The following is a 23,423-nucleotide window of genomic DNA, read 5'->3' as shown; positions in this document are numbered from 1 at the left end:
CTTCCCCAATGCAGAATACAGTCAGAAATTGTGAAAGGTCTGGGATTTTACCCTACTTACAAGCTAAGAAGTTAGCTTCCTACACTTCATGGACGCTGGCAGAAGACATGAGATTGCTGGATCAGAGACAAAGGACTTTTTTACTTACAGCTAAGTAGTAGCCAAAACTTCCTGTCTGTGCCAGTTCTTTGGGTCCTCCAAGTCTCACAGGGGTGACACAGATGGGGCTAGGAAGTTGTCTACATACGCAGTGGGTTGCATTACAGGAGAGAAACACTTAACTTGGAGATTCACCACTTTTATAGCGAGCAGTAAGCTATTCTTTGGAGAAAACATTACTTTATCCTTGGTGTTGCTTGCTGCAAATCTAACTCTGAGAAATCAACCAAGTAAAGAAAACTTGGGGCCTTTATTCTTGGCATAGTGAGCAGGAGCATGCAGGATGCTCAGAGCTCATGGAAATTGCCTCTTCTAAACATCTTTATTTTTCATTTATATCCTACTGTGTTTTAACTATTCATTTACATTTCTTTCTTTTTTTTTTTTTTAAGATTTTATTTATTTATTTGAGAGAGAGAGAGAGAGACAGCGGGAGAGGGAACACAAGCAGGGGGGAGAGGGAGAAGCAGGCTTCCCGCGGAGCAGGGAGCCCGATGCGGGGCTCAATCCCAGGACCCTGAGATCATGACCTGAGCCGAAGGCAGACGCTTAACGACTGAGCCACCCAGGCGCCCTACATTTCTTTCTTTTTAAGCATATTTGAGCTCCTTGAGGACAGGGCAGTTTGGTTTATATATTTTTTTTATCTCTGACAACTACCTAGCACATGTTTATACTTAATAGGGACTCACCAAATAAACAATGGGTGTACTGAATAAAACCTACCATGGTTAGTGACTTTTCTTTCAAGTATTTTTCTTGGTGGGAAAGTACATATAGGTGGGCACACTTATTCTCAAGGCTTTCTTAACTGGCCTACTCTCATGGCCCAGGCTCTGGTGCATACATGTGGATATAGGATAAATAGTTGTAACTCAAATGGAACATATATGTGGCTTTAACTTCTTAAAAGGAAATGCGATCTTTATTGATGACAATCAAGTCCAAAAATCCTAAAGACTCTTTAAATGAAGAAAACAACTAGACTATACTCCCTGACCCTGAATGAGATTCTTCCTGTTCCTTTGGGTCTTCCTGCAGATTACTAATGCCATCATTATATTTGCCTCCGGTTGTAAAGTTGCACTACTTTGCATTTAACTATCTACTGCATACTGTGCAAATGTGTCTTTATGTCCAGCAGCTGGGAAAGACTGGACATTCATGCTGTTACTAAATGCCAAGGCATATCAAAAGGGAAAAGAAACAGAGAGAGGAACATAGACCTTGATTGGCTTATATAAATTGTAACTTTCTCTCTGTCTTAAAAGCCCCATTTTATCTCATGGGGCCTTAAGCAGGGAGCATGGCCATGGAGTTCCTCTTTTTTTTTTTTTTAAGATTTTATTTATTTATTTATTTATTTATTTATTTATTAGAGAGAGAGAGAGAGCATGCAAGTGGGGGGAGGGGCAGAAGGAGAGAGTCTTAAGCAGACTCCCTGCTGAGCCCAGAGCCTGACACCTGACATAGGACTCCATCTCACAACCCTGAGATCATGACCTGGGCAGAAATCAAGAGTCATACACTTAACCGACTGAGCCACCCAGGTGCCCCGTGGAGTTCCTCTCTTTAATCCACTGAGCCTTACTCCTAATCCATACCATACGGCCTTCTACACCAGGAGTATCAGATATGTTAGACAAGCATTTTGTCACAAGGTCTGCGTTCTCATACTTTTTTGAGCCAAGTCTTTGTCATGCTGCAATCTCCTGGACTCTTTCACATCCCTACTCCACTTTTAAGGGTGATTACATTGTACCTAACTTGTCTCAGTCAGGGCGGGCTACTATAACAAGACACCACAGGCTGGGTGGCTTAAACAACAGACATTTATTTTCTCACAGTTCTGGAGGCTGGAAGCCCAAGATCAATATGCCAGCATGGTTGAGTTCCCCTGAGAGCTCTCTTGCTGGCTTGCAGATGGCTGTCTTCTCACTTTGTGCTCACATAGCCTTCCCTCTATGTGTGCTCAGAGAGAAAGAGAGAGAGAAATTTCTTCTCCCCCTCTTGTTATAAGGACACTAATCCCATCATTAGGGCCTTGCTCTCACAGCCTAATCCAAACCCAATTGCCTCCTAAAGGCTCCACCCCCAAATACCATCACATTAGGGGTTAAGGCTTCAACGTGTGAATTTTGGAAGGACACAAGCATTCCATCCATAACACTACTGGATAATTCAGGACAATCTCCCATTTTAAAGTCAGCAGATGGGGCGCCTGGGTGGCTCAGTCGTTAAGCGTCTACCTTCGGCTCAGGTCATGATCCCAGGGTCCTGGGATCGAGCCCTGCATCCGGCTCCCTGCTCTGTGGGAAGCCTGCTTCTCCTTCTACCAGTCCCTCTGCTTGTGTTCCCTCTCTCGCTATGTCTCTCTGTCAAATAAATAAAATTTTTAAAATAAATAAATAAATAAAGCCAGCTGATTAGCAAACTTAATTCCACCTGCAAACTTAATTCCATTTACAACCTTAATTCCCCTTTGACATGTAACCTGACATTCACAGGTTCCAGGGATTGGGATGTAGACATATTTGAGGGATAATTATTCTGTCTACAGCCATGACCTCCAAAAAAAACACAAAAAAACAAAAACAAAAAAACTAGTAAATAGCTGGCAAGAGCTAGAAAATACTAGGGAGGTATGAATCTCCATTACTTCTGATGTTTCCTTCCCAGAAGGAACTCACTAGTTGTAATTACTGGCTTCTCTCTGCTCAGAAGACATAAGGTGATTTATCTGAGTGGTGAATTTGGGAAGAATAAACTGGTCATGTTTGGCTCAGAGCCTCCCTTCTTCCTTTTGGGGGCGAGGTGCTTATAGGAAGCAACCATTTCACTGCTCCTCTATGGACTGTGTTCCTGCTGGGGGCAGGTGCTGGGTGGAGGGTTGGGGGTGAGGTGTACCCTAAGCCTGGGCTTCCCTTCACAGGGTGGGGAGGGGTGAGTGGGGAAGCCTGCTAATTCTGTGGTTCAATATTAGTAAGCCCATTTGGCTAACAGATCTAAAACCAAATGTTCCCGTTTGACTTCTATCAGTAATAAAGGTGATATTTTGGCCCCATCTCCCATGTCTTCTGTTTACTCCTTAACGTGGTCAGAATCTAGTTGAGAAAGAGGAATACTTTTATTAACACTTTGTCATAGACCTCAAGAAGAAGCACTTAAGTCATGATGCTGTTTATTTCCCCAGGTGTCTCATTTCTCCACAAGTAACTGTTTTTTGAGAACAGAGCTTACATGGGAAACAGTGGAGTAGTATAGTGATGGAGTGTAGGTGTTGTATTAAGACTGCCTCAGTTCAAATGCTGGCCCCACCACTTAAATGTTGTATGATGCTTGGCAAGATACTTAACCTCTTGTGCCTCCATTTCCCACCTAGAAAACAACAATACTGGTTCCTACTTCTTAGAGGTTTTTTTGAGTAGTGAGATGAAAGAAGTAAAGCAACTTAGAACAGTGCCTAGTGCGTTGTATACATTTGATGCATGCTATTTATTATTATGTCTTATACATATCTGGATCCCCTCTTTTATTTAGCATAGGAATACTCAAAAAATTTTTTTAAATAAAATAGGGTTCTCTGCAGCAAGGACTATGTCTTATTCAGATTTGTATTCCCAGGAAAAGCACAGGGCCTAGCACAGAATAGAGCTTAAATCACATTTGCTCCATGAACAAATAAAATGAGAAAAGTCGAAAACTAAGGTAAGAGAATTGTTCTGCTACGTAACAATTTGCTTTGTTAAACCTAATGGCTAATACTAGGGCTTAATTTCTACTTGGTCAGGAAGTCAACAAAGTATATGCTTTTTAAACTAGTGACAAATGCATTTTGTCCAATTTTGCATTGGAGACTGTATTCCAGGGATAATTCCAAAGCATTTTTACTATCGCCTAATGCAATCCTGAGTCATTGCTGCCCTCTCGTGGAAGAAATCATATGGTGCACATAAAGGTCCTTAGCTAAGCGACTTCTTTAAAAATAACTTTTCTACTCATGTATTTCTTTCAAATACTTTTATACATTTTCAAAAACTGTTCCAAAATTTGCATTAATATTCTAGGTGACAAATTTGTTTGCATTCATCATCTAGTCTCTTTGGGAAATCAGTCATATCAAATACAATGTTTCACTTTTAAAAATCTGCACCAATTGTAATAAATAGCAAAATAAATAGACATGGGAAAATTGCAACTAAGAAAAGGTCACAAGTGGAGAATGCCGTTTAGAAGTATAGCAAGTCTCCAGGGTACTTCTGTTGTGCTATTACTTAAATATTTGTGGTTAATCCCTCTGGTTTCTAACCTGTTTTCAAGCCACTTTCAGACCACTAAAGTTCTGCACAAATTTCTGATTCACCTGGGGCATCATCTCTGAGCCTATAAAATGTGCAAAAGTTGGGAAAGAGAAAGTTGGTGGAATATACCAAAATGAAAAAGACACAATCTCTCTATGTAAAGAAAAAGTACATGGACACAAACACCACTAACTAAAAAAGAAAGCAAACCACTGTCAGAACACTATTCTATTGATGGCCCAAACTCACAGACATGGGGGTAAAGGGAAGATTTGCTCTAGAAAGCCAGATGGTAAATGAACAGCCTCTTGAAGATGGATAAATCTTCAATAAAAATAAACAAAGGAAAAGTTACTTCAGAGTGAAAAAGTACAGATTGAATTTTGGGAAAGATGACTAGTCAGGTACGGCAACAGTGGCAAGTATATTCAGAAATAAAATCAGAAACAAAGGCTAGTTACAAATCATGGAGGACTTGAATGCCACCCAGGAAAGCTGGACTTCGATTTACCTGCTTTGAACAGTTATTGAAAATTTTGTGAGAGGTCACAGTAAGATCCACATTTGTACAAAGTAACATTGGCTGTAATTTGGAAGATAAATTGAAACAGAGAAATGCTTTGGACTCTGAGAAACAAACTGAGGGTTTTAGAGGGGAGGGGGGATGGGGGGATGGGTTAGCCTGGTGATGGGTATTAAGGAGGGCACGTACTGCATGGAGCACTGGGTGTTATATGCAAACAATGAATCATGGATCACTACATCAAAAACTAATGATGTAATGTATGGTGACTAACATAACATAATAAAATAAAATTAAAAAAAAAGAAAGAAAAGAAACAGAGAAATGCTAAAGTCAAGATCAGTTTGAAGGCCACTGCTATATGGTCCAGGCAAGAGAATCTGAATGCCAGCTGTAATAATGGCAATAGAAGAAAAACACCAATGTGTTTCAGAAGAAAAACAAGTCATTCAACAGTGGATTGATGCAGGGTATGGGATAGGAGAGTATAATTATATAAAAGAGGATAAAAAAATCTTTACCTCGAGTCTAGGCAGCTAAAGAGATGTTGAAGCCAATGAAACAGAGATGACAGAGGAGACAATTTGACATTCTCATTCTTTTCTACTTGCCACATGTGGTTAAAAGACAACGGTGTTCTAGTATCCACCACTTAGGTGTGTTATATTATCCTTTAAATAAGGGAAGAAAGGGGAGATCAAAAATATGTGAGTTCATAATCCAACTTATTTAAATTTTTAACAAGAATCTAAATCACGTAATGTCTCTGCCATTAGGGTTTTCATTGGTAAAATAAAATGATGAAACCATGATGCATTTCTAAGGTCCATTTTAAGATTTAAATTTTATGATTCTTTAATCCTAATTACCTTAATTAGGTAATCGAGAATATGATTTGAGTTGACGTCTAGTATGCATGTGATATTCCAGATAATCCTGAGCTTATAAAAGACAGGGAAACTGTCCACAAAGAGGTGAAAACATGTCATGGAAAGGTGGAAAGGCATGAGATAACAGAATTCTACAGAGGAAGAGAAGGGCTGAAGCCTGAGTGTCCCACCTTGTGGAATGGTACAACCACCCACCCAGTGCCCCAAGCCAGAAGAAACTTACATGTTAGCTTTGACTCCTTCTCCTCACTACCCATCGTTCCAACTGGTAATACTTCCAATCCATCTGCTTCTCTCCATCCCCACCATCATTTCTCTAACTCAGGTCACCATCCTCTCTTACACAAATAACTTAAATAACCTCTTTTAAAAAAAATGTTACTTTGTAAAAGTAATGGTACAAAATGTGTGGTACAAAAAAATACATGATACAAAATCTTAAAATTACCATGAGGTATACTATAAACATTTTCCTTTCACCCTTGACCCTCAGTGACACAGTTCCCTTAACAAAAGGAAACCAAGCTAACCAAAGTTTTGTGTGTCCTCCAAGATACATTTTAAACATATACAAGCAGCACATATATATTGGTTTTCCTTCCCCATTCTATTCACTCAGTACCTTGTTTTGCCACTACATAATACATTTGGGAGATGATCCCATATGAATATATAGAGAGATGATCCCATATGAATATATAGAGAGCTCATTCTTTATAACAGCTGCAATGTATGGATATACCATATGTTATATATTCCAATATATATTATTGATATACTATATATATGTTACTCCCAACCTTTTGCTTACACAAACAATGTTGCAATGAATATATTTTCACTCACTTTCTCACAGTTGCAATTATACCTGTGGGCTTACTATAAGTTTATAATATGTTTAATCCTCTATTTCTATGGATTAAATGATTCAGTGTTTACATTACTTTATTTCTATTTCCCTTTCACTTCTCTCCTCACTCCAACACCTAATTTTCATGGATTATAAGATTTCTTTTAGTATTTATCTTTAAAGTTTTAAATATATTTATACTTCTATTACTTCACTTATCAGCTTTAAGTAACTTCTGGCTTCCAAATAAAAAAGGTGCTTATGGTACATTCCATTTCTCATCTTTTATTTATTCTATCATTTCCACCTGTCCAAGTTTATAAAATAGATTCCATTCTAACCATAAACCCCACTTTCATTTCCATTTTGATTCTACATTTAATCATACTGGCACCTCACTCCACTCCTTCTGTCAGTTTCTCCACTCATCCAAGTTGTTCAAGCTTTCCTGTTAGAATCTTGATGAAATATCCAGGGCAACTGGGTGGCTCAGTTGGTTAAGCGTCTGCCTTCAGCTCAGGTTATGATCTCAGGGTCCTGGGATGGAGCCCCCTTGAGTCTGCTTCCCCCCTCTCCCGCTGCCCCTCTCCCTTGCTCATGTCCTTTCTCTCTCTCAAATAAATAAATAAAATCTTAAAAAAAAAAAAGTATCTTGAAGAAATCCATATACTATAGATATTCATGGAAATTACCTTCTCTGGAGTTTTTCTTGTTCAAAGATATCTGTTGTCTTTATAACGAGAATGATGATTTCACAGTGAATACATTCCTTGAATCCACATTTTCTTTTCTTGAGGAATTTTAGGCATCGTTCCACTGTTCTCTAGTATTGATTGTTGCTGTGCAGAAGTCTGAAGCATACTTCATCCCAGGAAAACTTGACACAGAACAGTCAGCACTGATATCATACTTTTTAAAGATATAAATGGTCCTTATAGATTAATACTCCTGTGCAATGAGGCAAAAAGATCAGATTTCATACATGGAAAAAAAATGTTTTCCTGGGATGAAGTATGCCTTTTCCATAAATAGATCCAAGGCTTTGTTTCTAGGGAAAAATTCTTAAATTATACATTTAAAAATTGATCTGTCCATTTAATCTGTACCCTCTGATGTATGTTGGATCTTCTTTACCTTTCCTATCAATTATTTTTTAAATTTAATTTAATTTTATTATGTTATGTCAGTCACCATACATCATTAGTTTTTGATGTAGTGATCCACATCAATTATTTCTGTTCCCAATTCTTTTACTTTTTTTATGGATTGTTCCATTTTTCTTGCTTTTCTTAATTCTACCTATCCTCCTTGTCTCCAAAGTGTTTTCAGTTATGTCTAGTCTCCTTTGGGCTAGTTTCAATGAGACTTTCATTTCTATAATACTTTCTTATTTCTTCCCTGAGTTCATTACTCAATCCCTTCTGTGGTCTCAGTATATATTCCTTGAGTCTTTGGAGCTCTCTGTTTTGAGTTTTAATTTATAGAGAGAATGCAAGATTGAAATTTGCTATTATTTTGTTTTATCCTTTAATTCATGACAACATGCTTGGTCAAAATTTATATCTGATCCATTATGACCATTTTCCTAATGAGAGTTTTCTTTCTCCACTTATTTTGCCTGTTTATTATTTCTATCTTCCTTTTTTGGAGGGTGGGGGATATATTTATAAGATCCCATGCTGATTCCTTTTTTAATTACTGCTCATATTTTAATGTGTTGAGTTCTTCCTGTGGTCACTATTGGTAAGAGGTTTATAAGAGAAAGGAGCCAAGACCATGTTCTAGATTAGCAGAAATTCTTCCTGGTTCATAATGATGTTCCTTACGGTACAGGATTATGTATGTAAATTTTCTTTGCTTTTAGTTCTTCTTAGTTAACAAAGATCAGTAGCCCTAGGGTGCCCCCAAATGCAGTATCTCTCTTACCAATAAAATCCCTCTCCTCCACCCTATCTCACTTATAAAATAAAATAGAAAACCCAGATATGGCTTATCAGTGTGATTCTCCATTCACTCTTACTGGCTTGCTTCTCATTTTTCTGAACTACATCTAGGGATGCTCCCACTGGCACACTCCCATTTTTCCAAATAAGGAAATGTTTGGGGATTTCCCCCCCCCCTCAAAGTATAGCATCTCCTCTGGAGAACTTTTCCCTGCCAGTTTTGGCTGAAATATACAGATGCAAGCCGTATCTTTCTCTATCTGTTCATACTACTTTTAACCATAACTGCTCTCAGGAATCCTTTCTCATATATTGTGGTTCAGGGATATAGATCTCACCTAATTTTTTTTTTTCAAAGATTGAATTTGCAATTCTATTTCTTGCTCTTCTTATCTTGCATTGATTTTTGAGAGAAGAGTGTAGTGCCATCTTTCCTTGGCCATTTTATAAATGGAAGTCTCTATAATAGCGTTTTATTAGTCTCCCCACCTCTGGTCTACTCCTTCAGTCTATTTTTCTTTACAACAAAAATGATCTAAAATGCAAATATGATGTCAGTACCTTGCAAGAAACCCTTTCATGACTCTGCATACTCTTTTATCATTTAAATTTCAGTGTAGTTAGCTTACAGTGTTATATTAGTTTCAGGTGTACAATATAGTGATTCAACTGTTCTATATATTACTCCATGCTCATCAAGATGAATGTACTCTTAATCCCCTTCACCTGTTTCATACATTTCGCCCCTTCCACCTCCCCTCCGCTATCTCTTTGTTTTTTGGTTTGTCTCTCTTTTTCCCTTTGTTTTTTCCCCTTTGTTTCTTAAATTCCACATATGAGTGAAATCATATGGTATTTGTCTTTCCCTGACTGCCTTATTTTGCTTAGCATTATACTCTCTAGATCCATCCATGTTGCCGCAAATGGCAAGATTTCATTCTTTTTGATGGCTGAATAATATTCCATTGTATGTATATACAACATCTTCTTTATCCATTCATCTATTGATGGACATGGGCTCCTTCCATAATTTAGCTGTTGTAAATATTGCTGCAATAAACATAAGGGTGCACAGATCTTTTCAAATCAGTGTTTTCATATTCTTTGGGTAAATACCTAGTAGTGTGATTCCTGGATCATAGGGTAGTTCTATTTTTAATTTTTTGAGAAATCTCCATACTGTTTTCCACAGTGGCTGCACCAGTTTGCATTCCCACCAGCAGCACATGAGGGTTCCTTTTTCCCCACATGCTTGCCAGTACTTGTTGTTTCTTGTGTTGTTCATTTTAGCCATTCTGACAGGTGTGAGGTGATATTTCATTGTGGCCTTAATTTGCATGTCCCTGATGATTAGTGATGTTGAGCATTTTTTCATGCATCTGTTGGCCATCCATATGTCTTCTTTGGAGAAATGTCTGTTCATGTCTTCTGCCCAATTTAAATTGGATTAATTGTGGGGTTTTTTGGTGTTGAGTTGTATAAATTCTTTATATATTTTGGATACATTAATCGGATATGTCGTTTACAACTATCTTCTCCCATTCCATTGCTTGTCTTTTAGTTTTGTTGGTTGTTCCCTGTTGTGCAGAAGCTTTTTATCTTGATGAAGTCCTAGTAGTTTATTTTTGCTTTTGTTTCCCTTGCCTCAGCAACATACCTAGAAAGATGTTGCTACGGCCAATGTCAGAGAAATCACTGCCTGTCTTCTCTTCTAGGCTTTTTATGGTTTCATGTCTCACATTTACTTCCTTAATCCACTTTGAGTTTATTTTTGTGATGGTGTAAGGAAGTTGTCTAGTTTCATTCTTTTGCATGTAGCTGTCCAGTTTTCCCAACACAATTTGTTGAACAGACTTTTTCCCATTGCATATTCTTGCCTCCTTTATTAAAGATTGGTCATATAATTGTGGGTTTATTTCTGGGCTTTCAATTCTGTTCCATTGATCTATGTGTCTATTTTTGTGTCAGTACCATACTGTTTTGATTACTATAGCTCTGTAATATAACTTGAAATCTGGAATTATAATACCTCCAGTTTTGCTTTTCTTTTTCAAGGTTGCTTTTGCTATTCAGGGATTGTTTATTCTAGTTCTGTGAAAAATGCTCTTCATATTTTGATAGGATGGCATTAAGTATGTAAGTTATTTTGGGTAGTATAGACATTTTAACAATATTTGTTCTTCCAATCCATGAGCATAGAATGTCTTTCCATTTCTTTGTGTCTTCTTTAATTTCTTTCATCAATGTTTTATAGTTTTCAGAGTACAGGTCTTTCACCTCTTTCATTAAGTATATTCCCAGGGATTTTATTTTTGGTGCAATTGTAAATGGGATTGTTTTCTTAATTTATCTTTCTTCCGCTTCATTATTAGTGTATAGAAATGCAATGGATTTCTGTACATTGATTTTGTATCCTGTGACTTTACTGAATTCATGTATCAGATCTAGTAGTTATTTGGTGGAGTCTTTAGAGTTTTCTGTATATAGTATCATGTCATCTGCAAATAGTGAGTTTTGACTTCTTCCTTGCCAATTTGGATGCCTATTATTTCTTTTTGTTGTCTGACTACTGTAGCTGGGACTTCCAGTACTATGTTAGATAAAAGTGGTGGTAGTGGACATCCTTATATTGTTCCTGACCTTAAAGAAGAAGCTCTCAGTTTTTACCCATTGAGTATGATGTTAGCTGTGGGTTTTTCATATATGGTCTTTATTATATTGAGGTATGTTCCCTCTAAGCCTACTTTGTTGAGGGTTTTTATCATGAATGAATGTTGTATGTTGTCAAATGCTTTTTCTGCATCTATTGAAATGACTATATGGTTTCTATCCTTTCTCTTATATATACATCAACATGATGTATCATGTTGACTGATTTGTGAATATTGAACTACCCTTGGATCCCAGGAATAAATCCCACTTGATCATGGTGAACGATTTTTTTAATGTATTGTTGGATTCTGTTTGCCAGTGCATATGTATTTTAGAGAGGGAGCGGGGTGGAGGCAGAGGGAGAGGGAGAGAGAGAATCTTAAGCAGGCTCCACATCCAGCGTGGAACATGATGCGGGCCTCAATCTCAGAACCCTGAGATCATGACCTGAGCCAAAATCAAGAGTCAGACACTTACCTGACTGAGCCACCCAGGCGCCCCTGTTTGCCAATATTTTGTTGAGGTTTTTTGTATCCATGTTCATCAGAGATATTGGTTCTCTCTCTCTCTCTTTTTTTTTTTTTTGTGGTATCTTTATCTGGTTGGGTATCAGTGTAATGCTGGCCTCATAGATTGAATTTAGAAGTTTTCTTTCCTCTTCTATTTTTTGGAAAAGTTTGAGAAGAATGAGTATTAACTTTTCTTTAAATGTTTAATAAAACTGTTGTTCAACATAGTACTGGAAGTCCTAGCCTCAGCAACCAAATAAAAAGAAATAAAAGGCATCCAAATTGGCAAGGAAGAAATCAAACTTTCACTTTTCACAGATAACATGATACTCTATGTAGAAAACCCAAAAGACTCCACCAAAAAATTGCTAGCACTAATACAGGAATTCAGCAAAATCGCAGGATATAAAATCAACATACAGAAATCTGTTGCATTTCTATACACCAATAATGAAGCAGCAGAAAGAGAAATCAAGGAATCAATCTCATTTACAATGGCATCAAAAACCGTAAGATACCTAGGAAAAAATGAAACCAAACAGATAAAAGATCTGTACTCTGAAAACTGTAGAACACTTATGAAAGAAATTGAAGACACAAAGAAACGGAAAAACATTCCATGCCCATGGATTGGAAGAGCAAATATTGTTAAAATGCCTATACTCCCCAAAGCAATCTACACATTCAATGAAATCCCTATCAAAATAACACCAACATTTTTCACAGAGCTAGAACAAACAATTCTAAAATTTGTATGGAACCAGAAAAGACTCTGAATAGCCAAAGTAATGTTGAAAAAGAAAAGCGGGGCACCTGGGTGGCTCAGTCAGTTGAGTGCCCTACTCTTGGTTTCGGCTCAGGTCATGATCTAAGGATTATGAGATTGAGCCCCACATTGGGCTCCCTGCTCAGCAGGGAGTCTGCTTGACATTCTTTCCCTCTGCCTCTCCCCCCATTCTCTCTCTCTCTCAAATAGTTCTTCTTTGATTGTTTCTTCTCTTGCTCTCTTCTCTCATGGTTTGCTAGCTTTCTTTAGTGATATACTTGGATTCCTTTCTCTTTATTTTTTGCATATCTATTACTGGTTTTTGATTTGCGGTTACCATTAGGTTTGTATGTGACATCTTCTGCATATAGCAGTCTATATTAACTTGATGGTCACTTAAGTTGGAGCACGTTCTTTACTCTTCATCCCTTTATGTTTTTGGTATACCGTATCATACTTTACAACTTTTGATTTTGTGAGTCATTTGATTTTTACAGATACACTTATTTTTACTGCTTTTGTGCATCCTACTTTTCTTACTCTTATTTAAGGCCTTTCCTTTGCACTCAGAGAGTCCTCTTTAACATTTCTTGTAGGGTTGGTTTAGTAGTCATGAACTCCTTTAGCTTTTGCTTGCCTAGGAAATGATCTCTCCTTTTATTCTGAATGATAGCCTTGCTGGATAGAGTATTCTTGGCTGCAGACCTTTTCCTTTCAGCACTTTGAATATATCATTCCACTCCCTTCTTTTTTTTTGAAGGAGAAGAGGTTTTTTTGGTTTTTTTTTTAAAGATTTTATTTATTTGAGAGACAGAGAATGAGAGACAGAGAGCATGAGAGAGAGGAGGGTCAAAGGGAGAAGCAGACTCCTTGCTGAGCAGGAAGCCCGATGTGGGACTCGATTCCAGGACTCCAGTATCATGACCTGAGCCGAAGGCAGTCGCTTAACCAACTGAGCCACCCAGGCGCCCCTCCACTCCCTTCTAACTTGTAAAGTTTCTGCTAAGAAATCTGCTGACAGCCTTACGGGGTTTCCCTTGTATGTAATTGTCTTCTTTTCTCTTGCTCCTTTTAAAGTTCTCTCTTTATCACCACTTTTTGCCATTTTAATTACTATGTGTCTTGGTTTGGACCTCTTTGGGTTGATTTTGTTGGAGGCCTCTTATATTTGGATATCTGTTTCCCTCCCCAGATTAAAAAGTTTTCAACTATTATTTCTTCAAATAAATTTTCTGCCACCTTTCCTCTCTCTCCTCCTGGGATCCCTATAATGCAAATGCTATTACGTTTGATGGAGTCACTGAGTTCCCTAACTGTATTCTCATTTTGCATAATTTTTTCTCTAACCTGCTCAGCTTGATTATTTCCATTATTCTGTCCTCCAAGTTTCTAAGTCATTCTTCAGCTTCCTCTAGCCTGCTATTTATGGATCTAGTGTATTTTAAATTTCATTTATTGTGTTCTTCATCTCTGATTGGTTCTTTTTTATGTTTTATATGTCTTTGTTAAGGGTCTTACTGAGGTTCTCCATTTTTCTCTCAAATCCAGTGAGTATCTTTATGATCATTACTTTACATTCTCTATCAGACTTCTTACTTACAACCATTTCACTTAGGTCTCTTGCTGTGGTTTTGTCCTTTCTTCCATTTGGGACATATTTCTGTCTCCTCATTTTGTCTAACTCTCTGTGTCTGTTACTCTGTGTTAGGGGTATCAGCTCTGTCTCTTGCTCTTGAAAGTAATGGCCTTATGAAGAAGATGTCCTGTAATGCCCTGCAGTGCAGTGTCCCCTGTTCACCAGAACCTGATGTTTCAGGGGTGTCTCCTATGTGTGTGGTGTGTGCCCAGCTGTTGTTTCTTGGCCACTTTTTCCTTCAGTCCAGTCATTTGCAGAGGTTCTCTTTGCCTCTTATGGACAGTGTTTGGTCCCTTGCCAGGGTGGCACATGCAGTTTTAACAAGGTGAGCTCTGGTATGCTTGCAAAATGAGACCTGCCACCACCACCACCACTGGGACCAAGGCCACATAAAATGCATGTGTCAGGAGATGCAGCGTTGGCAAGGTTTGCACTGGTCTTCTGGGGGAAGAGACCTGCAGTGCCCAGACTGAGGCAAACATGACCAGAAGGGGTGCATCTGAGGGGAGGGGGGTGGTATAAGCAAGTTAGGTAGTGAATGTCAGTGCCCCACTGGTGCCCATATGGCACTTGCCCGTTCCCTTGTTCCTGGAGAATTCCCTCCAGGACATGCTCTGAGATAGGTAAATAACTCTGCCTCCCATGTGCCCCAGGTGTTTTCAAGCTGTTGCTTCTACACTATATCTCCAAGAGCTGTTTGTTGTGCTGTTTATTTAAGGTTGAGGACTCAACTTCTTGTCACCCTCAGGGCTCTCCCAGAACTGAGCCCACTGATTTTTAAGATTCCAGGATTTAAGTACCACTGGTTGTAAGAAGTCATGAAATTCAGCCCCTCCAATTTCCAAGCCAAATGCTATGGGGATTCATATTCCTAGTGCAGGATCCCATGTGTGTTTCTCACCTTTTCCTATGCCCGGGGCTCCCTCCCTGCAGCAGATGGCCACATCTCCACCCTTCCTACCCTATTCTATGTGGTGTCTTCTCTACTTTAGTTGTGGAGTTTGTTCTGCCAGTCTTTGGGTCATTAATTACACTAATTTTAGTATTATCTAGTTATTTACACTAATGTGAGTATTATCTAGCTGCATCTGTGGGAAGAGGTGAGCTTAGGGTCCTCTTACTCCACTATCTTGGCCCACCTCTCAACTCTGCATACTCTTGGCATAAAGACCAAACATCTCTCTGATCTGGTCCCTGTCTATCTCTCCTGTCTCATTTATTTTTCTCCAGCTCCCTCCTACTCAGTATTACAGCATAATAAATTTCATTTAGTTATTCAAACTCTCCATGATCTGTTCTGCCTCCAGGCATGCAACATGCTCTTCTCTCTGCCTGAAATATCCTCCTGACATTGACCACACCATTTACTTCTTAACTCTTTTTTTTTTTTTAAAGATTTTATTTATTTATTTGACAGAGAGAGAGATAGCGAGAGCAGGAACACAAGCAGGGGGAGTGGGAGAGGGAGAAGCAGGCTTCCCGCCGAGCAGGGAGCCCAATGTGGGACTCAATCCCAGGACCCTGGGACCATGACCTGAGCCGAAGGCAGACGCTCAACGACTGAGCCACCCAGGCGCCCTACTTCTTAACTCTTAATAACCCTTCAGAATAATAATTCTTTCAGAATCTAATAATGAGTTACCTTTTTTATTGTTTACTATGGCACTATGCTAAGCACTCGATATTAACTCATTTATTTTCATTGAAAACCAATGAGATGAGTACTATTATTGTCCCTATTTTAAATATGAGAAAACTAAAGGTACTAAAGATGAAGAAATTTGTCTAAGGTGACAGAACTAGTAGATGTTGCACCTGCAGCTAGACTCTAGCATTCCAAAGGTCCTACAATAGCAAACTGACTATACACTACACTACTTCTATGTCACTGCTCCTCTCCCTTCAACTTTGATTCAAGTGTCTCACTTATATGCACCAATACCTGTTTGTACTTCTCCTGTCATGGCTCTTAACACATTGTATTATAGTTGCTTCTTTTCTTATCAGAAATCCTTTCTAGAATATGAGATTCTTCAGGTTAAAAACTATCTGTCTTGTTTCCTTTTGTATCCCCCTTGCCTGACACATAGCAAGTGCTCAAAAAATATATATTATTGAAATTTAAAAAATATTTTTTCCCAGGATCGAGAAATGGGAGAGTATAAGAAGAGGTCAGTATCATAAAAAGCCCTTCTTTCAGCTAGGTCATCAGAGATAATAACTACGAATAGTTTTAAAATTTAGTATTAAGTAACTCACCACTATTAGAAAAGTAGTCCCACCAGGGCAAAAGTCCCACCAGAGACATCTCCTCTTCTTATCTGAGAGAGGTGAGGAAAAGAAGAAGAAAAGATTCTATGTTTTGATAACATGATAATAAACAAACCCCATATTTTAAAATTAAAAAATAATCGTTTAATAAGACATCTTTGGATACATGATTTGAGTACGAAATATTAGGGTGGGAACCATTTCATTAGACTACTTAGTCACACAGAAACATTAAAAAAAAAAAAAAGGTTTATCTGAAGCTAACCCAGTTTAGATTTACATGAGATCACCTAATGGGATGGGAGCACCATGCAGGAGCTCTGACCTTGCTTCTCTCCTGTTTTACTCCTTGTAGTAAGTCATCTGCATCAGTTTCAACAAGTTATCAGAATAGTAGCACACTCAACCAATCTTTCTTAGTAAATTATGGCTTCTCTGCCATAATCAGTAAGGAGTTAAAACACTTAGCCTCATGCTTAAAGAACAAGAAATTCCCAGCTCTTTGCAGATTAAGAAACCAGATACATTGACTCTCTTCACTAAGAAGATGGCATTGACTGGTTTTCATCAATAGATCTAAATCTTTGAGATCTAGGATTAGACAATGTTTTTTTAAACAAGACAACAAAAGCACAGGCCACAGAAGATCATTAAAATTTAATACTTCTGTATGTCAAAGGATACCATCAGGGAAGTAAAAAGACAACACACAGCATGGGAGAATATATTTGTAAATCATATATTCCATGTGGGATTTATATCTAGAATATATAAAGAATTCTTACAACTCAGTAATAGATAAGCAACCCAGTTTAAAATGGGCAAAGACTCTGAATAGACATTTCTCCAAAGCAAATACACAAATGACCAATAAACACAAAAAGTTGTTCAACATCAGTAGCCATCAGGGCAATGAAAGTCAAATCACAAAGATATACCACTTCATACCCACTAATAAGGCTGAAATAATAAATACATAATAATAAGTGTTGATGAGGATGTGGAGGAATTGGAAAACTCATATACTGCTGGTGGGAACGTAAAATTGTGCAGCAATTTTGGAAAAGAGTTTTGGTGGTCCTCAAAAGATTACACAGAGTTATCATATGACCCAGTAATTCCACACCAGGTATATAGCAAATAGAAATTAAAATATACGTACACATAAAAACCTGTACATGAATGTTCATAGCTGCATTATTCATAATAGCCAAAAAGTAGAAACAATGTGAATGTCCATCAACTGAAGAATGGATAAACAACATGTGGTATATCCAAATAACAAAAATCATTTGACACTAAAAAGAAAATGAAATACTGATACATGCCACAATGTTGGTAAACTTTGCAAACATTATATTAAGTGAAAGACATAGGTTATATTTTTTTAATTCCATCTTTGTGAAATGTCCCAAATAAGCAAATCCACAGATACCAAAAATAGAATGGTGATTACCAGGTTTGGGGTTGAAGTGGGGGGGAATGGGGAATGATTGTTAATGTGTATAGGATTTCTTTTTAGAGTGTTAAAATACTCCAAAATTAGATTGTGGTGTGGTTGCAAAACTGTGAATATACAAAAAAAACACTTAATATGCACTGAATTAATCTCATAGTATGTGAAATACATGTTAATAAAACTATTTTTTAAAAATACATAATTAATTATGTTTAAAACACTTAGCCTTGGGGTGCTTTGGTGTCCCGGTCGGTTAAGTGCCCAACTCCTGGTTTTGGCTCAGGTTGTGATGATCTCAGGGTCGTGGGATCAAGCCCCATGTCAGGCTCCGTACTCAGCACAGAGACTGCCTAAATTTCTCTCTATCTGCTTCTGCCCTTTCCCCCACACTTTCTCTCTCTCTCAAATAAATAAATAAATAAATCTTAAAAAAAAAATCTTTAAAAACACTTAGCCTCATGATTAAAGAACAAGAAATTCCCAGACACCAACCAAAAGGAATAAAACAAAGCAGAAACAAGAAAAAATTATCTTCCCTAGTCCAAACCATAGATTCTTAACTAGGTTTAAGGATAGGCAAAAATGATACCTTGAACTCAGGTCGAAGTTGCTTTCACTTTGGTTTACTCACAAAGCAATAAATAAGTAGGCTACAGAATATAAATGAGAAAAGGTGCAGGAGGGTCCCCACTAATCCCTTTGTACATCATGGACACACACTTCAGATTTATTGATCTTGGTAGTCCATACAGAGATATAATAGGTCAGAGGATCATGAAACTATAAACTCACTGTCTAGTATTTTATATCCTCAACACCCAAAAACAACTCACAATATACCTGATAAACAAAAGAGATGTTTCTTTAAAAAGGCTGTTTAACAAACATTAAAAGAAACATACTAGGAAGAAAGTATAACTGAATCTAATTAAGAAAGAATGAGGACTTAACATTGGAAATTTAAAAGGAAACATAAACATATGTGGGGATTGAAATAATATTCTAAGAAAATATTTATGCTCAATAAATTTTAAATTTGAAAGGAAATGCAACATTTTTCTAAGTAAAGTTGAATTTTCCAAAATTGTTCAAATAGGAGAAAATTTAAGTAGACCAATAACCATAGAATAAATTGGAAAACCTATAAAAGATGTGTACACAACACAACCATAACCCCCACACCCCAAGAAACCAGATTGTGTGATTTTATAGGTGAGTTTTAACAAATTTGGAAGAACGGATAGTTCATATATAAACTGTCCCAGGTCAAAGAAGAAGATAGTAGGTTTCTAAAATCATCTTATAAAGCTAACATAGTGCTGATACCAAAAGTTGATAAATATAAAACAAGAAAAGGTAACAACAGACCAATCTCACTTGTTACTAAAATATAAACATCCTAAATAAAATATTAGCATAACTGATCCCAGAATTGTACTAAAAGACAAATACAGGATGACCAAGTAAGGTCTATTCTAGGAATGGATTACTGATTTAACATTTAAAAATCTATGGATGTAACATGAATAAATTAATGGATACAATCATATGAGTATTTCAATAGATTCTACACATTATTTTATAAAATTCAAAAGCCAATTAAAATCTTTTGTAAAGTGGAAATAGAAAGAAACTTCCTTATCATAGAAATTATTTTGTGATATAGTCTTATTCATATATCAGAAACAAAAATTAAGCATTGTACTTAATGGGGCATTCCCATTATATTCAGGAATAAAATGAATCTGTAATCCTAATTATTAAACATTGTTTGGCAGTCTTATTCAATATTAGGAAAAAAAAGAATTAGAGAATAAATATTATAAACATAGAGGAAAATTATCATTACAATGTCTATTAAGAAAAATGAAACTATTATGAAAATCTATTTAATCTAATAAGAAAATAAAAAAGATGGCAGGAGGAAAGAGAAACATGATTATCTTTCCTACATATTAGCATTATCTATTTAGAAAATATACTAGGAAAAAATATCCAATTCACAACAATAAAATTCATAAATTACATAAGAATAACATTTTTAAACAAATATACCCAACATATAAGAAAAAAATTCCAAACATTACCAAGGGACATAAAAAATGATTTTAATAAATTTACATTAAAACTCATGACAAATGGGGCGTCTGGGTGGCTCAGTCATTAAGCATCTGGCCTTCGGCTCAGGTCATGGTCCCAGGGTCCTGGGATCGAGCCCCACATTGGGCTCCCTGCTCATCAAGAAGCCTGCTTCTCTCTCTCCCACTCCCTCTGTTTGTGTTCCCTCTCTTTCTATGTATCTCTCTGTCAAATAAATAAAATCTTTAAAAAAATAAAATAAAATAAAATTCATGATAACTATATTTACTTGCTGAATGTTAGGCACTGGGCTGAATTCTTCATAAATGTTATATCATTTACTTATCTGAATTAACTCAGTTGAGTAATTATGTTTCTCTTCATTTTACAAATGAAGACATTAGGGGCGCCTGGGTGGCTCAGTCGTTGAGTGTCTGCCTTTGGCTCGGGTCATGATCCCAGGGTCCTGGGATCGAACCCCGCATCGGGCTCCCTGCTCAGCGGGAAGCCTGCTTCTCCCTCTGCCACTCCCTGTGTTTGTGTTCCCTCTCTCGCTGTGTCTGTCACATATATAAATAAAATCTTTAAAAAAAAAAAAAGAAGATATTAAAGATCACAGAGGACAGGTCACTTTTCTAAGAACACACAGCCTTTAAATGGTGAGGACAACATTCAAATCCAGTTCTATCTGGCTCAAGGCCTAGGCTCACAGTCACTATGTAATACTAAAGAGACTAAAAATTAAAATGGGTGAAGGAACGAATCAGGTGACTTAAATGATTAAGGAGCAGGAGGGAAAGTGCAGGGAAAATGAAGAATGTATGTCCTGCCTGAACTGGGCAACCACTACTCACCAGGCAACTGTTGATATGTGGCACTGTGGGCTCAGTATTGACATATTTTCCAGTTCTTCAAAAGAAGCTAGACATCTGATGTAAATAGACAAATTGCCATTTTCAAAATTAAGGGGGAAGGGTAGGGAGTGATATCAGTGAAAGTGGCAGAGTAGCTAGCTCCAGGGATTCATCCTTCCATAAAAATAATGACGATGAATTCTACCAACAACTTACAGAAAAATTAACAGAAAGCCTTCTCAAATTCTTTCAAAAAATAGAAGAGGAGGGAACACTTTTTAGCTCATTCTATAAGCCAGCATTACCCTGACACCAAAACCAGACAATAACAAGAAAACTACAAACTAATATCTCTTATGAATATAGATATAAAAATTATCAACAAAACACTAGCTAACTGAATCCAGAAACATACTAAAAGCATCACATTCTTTTTTTTTTTATGTGCAGAAAGTTTATTTGGACATGCTCAATATCAACAGTTATGAAGTGAAGAAGCAGAACTGGGCAGAGGGAGAATCTGAACAGTGACATAGTCTCAACAAAGACCTTAGCTGATTTCATAGCTAACTTTAGAGCTGGGATGGTTCTTCAGAGATGTTCTATACTGTGGCATGGGGGAAGACTCTAATGCTTCTGTATGACCAATTATTGAATTGAGCTGTCTCTAGGAAGGGGGCATGACTTTAGGTACGTAGAATCTCTTCAGCTAAGACAAAGTCTTGGACAAGAATTCAGTTGAGAACAGCTGGTTGCTAAGACTCCCAGAAGCAGAAGAAATGAACACTTGAGTCTTAGAGGATAGTCACTGGATCATGACCTCTATAGAGCCACTCTAAAAACATCACATTCTGTGACCAAGTAGGATTTATTCCAGGAATGTAAAGGTGGTTCACCATACAAAAATGAATCAGTGTAATACATCACATTAATAGAATGAGGGAGATTAAGGAGGGAACATGATGCAATGAGCACTGGGTATAATATAAGACTGATGAATCACTGACCTCTACCTCTGAAACGAATAATACATTACATGTTAATTGAATTTAAATAAAAATTAAATAAATAAATAATTCAAAAAAACAGGATGAGGGAGAAAAAAACACATAATCATCTCAACTGATATACAAAGAGAATTTTAAAATTCCAGTACCCTTTCCTGACTAAAAAATATACTCAGAAAACAAGGAACAGAGGGCACTTCCTCAATCTGATAAAGGGCTTTGATGAAAAATCCATATCTTATTCAGTGGTGAGAGCCTTCTCCTTATGATCAGAAACAAGACAAGAATGCCCACTCTCATCACTTCTATTCACCATTGTCCTGGAAATTCTAGTAAGAGTAATTAGGCAAAAAAAGAAATAACACGCATCCAAATTGGAAAAGAAAAATAAACTATCCTTTTTCACAAATGACATAATCTTGTATATAGAAAATCCCTTAAAACCCAATAAAAAAGCTATTAGAAATAAGCAAGTTTAGCAAAGTTGAAGAACAAATCAACTCACATAAAAATTAGCTGCGTTTCTATATACTACCAATGAACAGCTGAAAAAACAAAATTAAGAAAATAATTTCATTTACAATAGCACCACCCCACACAAAAAAAGAAAGACAGAAAAGAAAGAACCCAAACCTGATGAAACCTTGATCTTAGACTTCTAGGGTCTAGAACTGTAAGAAAATTAACTTCTGTTGTTTTAAGTCACCCAAGTTGTGGTATTTTGTCATGGCAACTGTAGCAAACTAATGTAATGGCCAATTGGATAGGAAAAAAAAAAAGTATTTTCAACAAAATACTCAGTGCGGAGACAACTGAATATCCACATGCAAAAGATTGAAATTGGACCCCTACGTCATACTACATACAAGAATTATATCAAACACATAAATATAAAAGCTAAGGCTATAAAACTCTCAGAAGGAAACAAAGGTTTAAATCTTCACAACCTTGGATTAGATAATAGTTTCTTAAATGAGACACCAGAAGCACAAACAACAAAAGAAAAAATAGATAAACAGAAGTTCATCAAAATTTAAAACTTTGTGCATCAAAGGACACTACCAAAGTAAATATAGCATGGAAGAATATATTTACAAATCATATATCTGATAATGGCTTAGCATCCAGAATATATAAAGAACTCTGACAATCCAAAAGACAAATGACTCAATTTAAAAATGGGCAAAGGACTTGAATAGACATTTCAGCAAAGAAAAAATGCTCAACATCCTTAGTCATTAAGGAATCAAAACCATGAAAAGATACCACTTCACATTTAGTATGATAGCTATAATCCAAATATGGAAAATAACAAGTATTGGTAAGGACATGGAGAATTACATTACTGATGGTAATATAAAATGGTGCAGCCGCTGGGGAAAACAGTCTAGTAGTTCCTTAAAAGTTAAACATAGAAATGCCATGATTCAGCAATTCATTTCTATGTATATACCCCAAAGAATTAAAAATGAGTACTCACATACCTACACACTAATGTTCATAGGTGTACTATTCACAATAGCC

At 36.9% G+C, this 23,423-nt stretch overlaps 1 protein-coding gene across 1 annotated transcript in view; it reads right to left on the bottom strand.

Annotated features, from left to right (window-relative positions):
• Positions 1-23,423, bottom strand: part of IGSF11 (immunoglobulin superfamily member 11) — a 198,284-nt gene that overhangs the window by 169,721 nt on the left and 5,140 nt on the right. The window contains exon 2 of the mRNA XM_081833617.1: positions 16,489-16,550. Within this exon, the coding sequence (XP_081689743.1) occupies positions 16,489-16,537 (49 nt within the window). The 5' untranslated portion in view covers positions 16,538-16,550. The remainder of the gene's footprint in view (positions 1-16,488; positions 16,551-23,423) is intronic.

Source organism: Leptonychotes weddellii, chromosome 1 (assembly GCF_054177405.1).
Source record: "Leptonychotes weddellii isolate Sample4059 chromosome 1, ASM5417740v2, whole genome shotgun sequence".
Lineage (NCBI taxonomy): Eukaryota > Metazoa > Chordata > Mammalia > Carnivora > Phocidae > Leptonychotes > Leptonychotes weddellii.
This window is presented reverse-complemented; position numbering and strand designations above follow the sequence as displayed.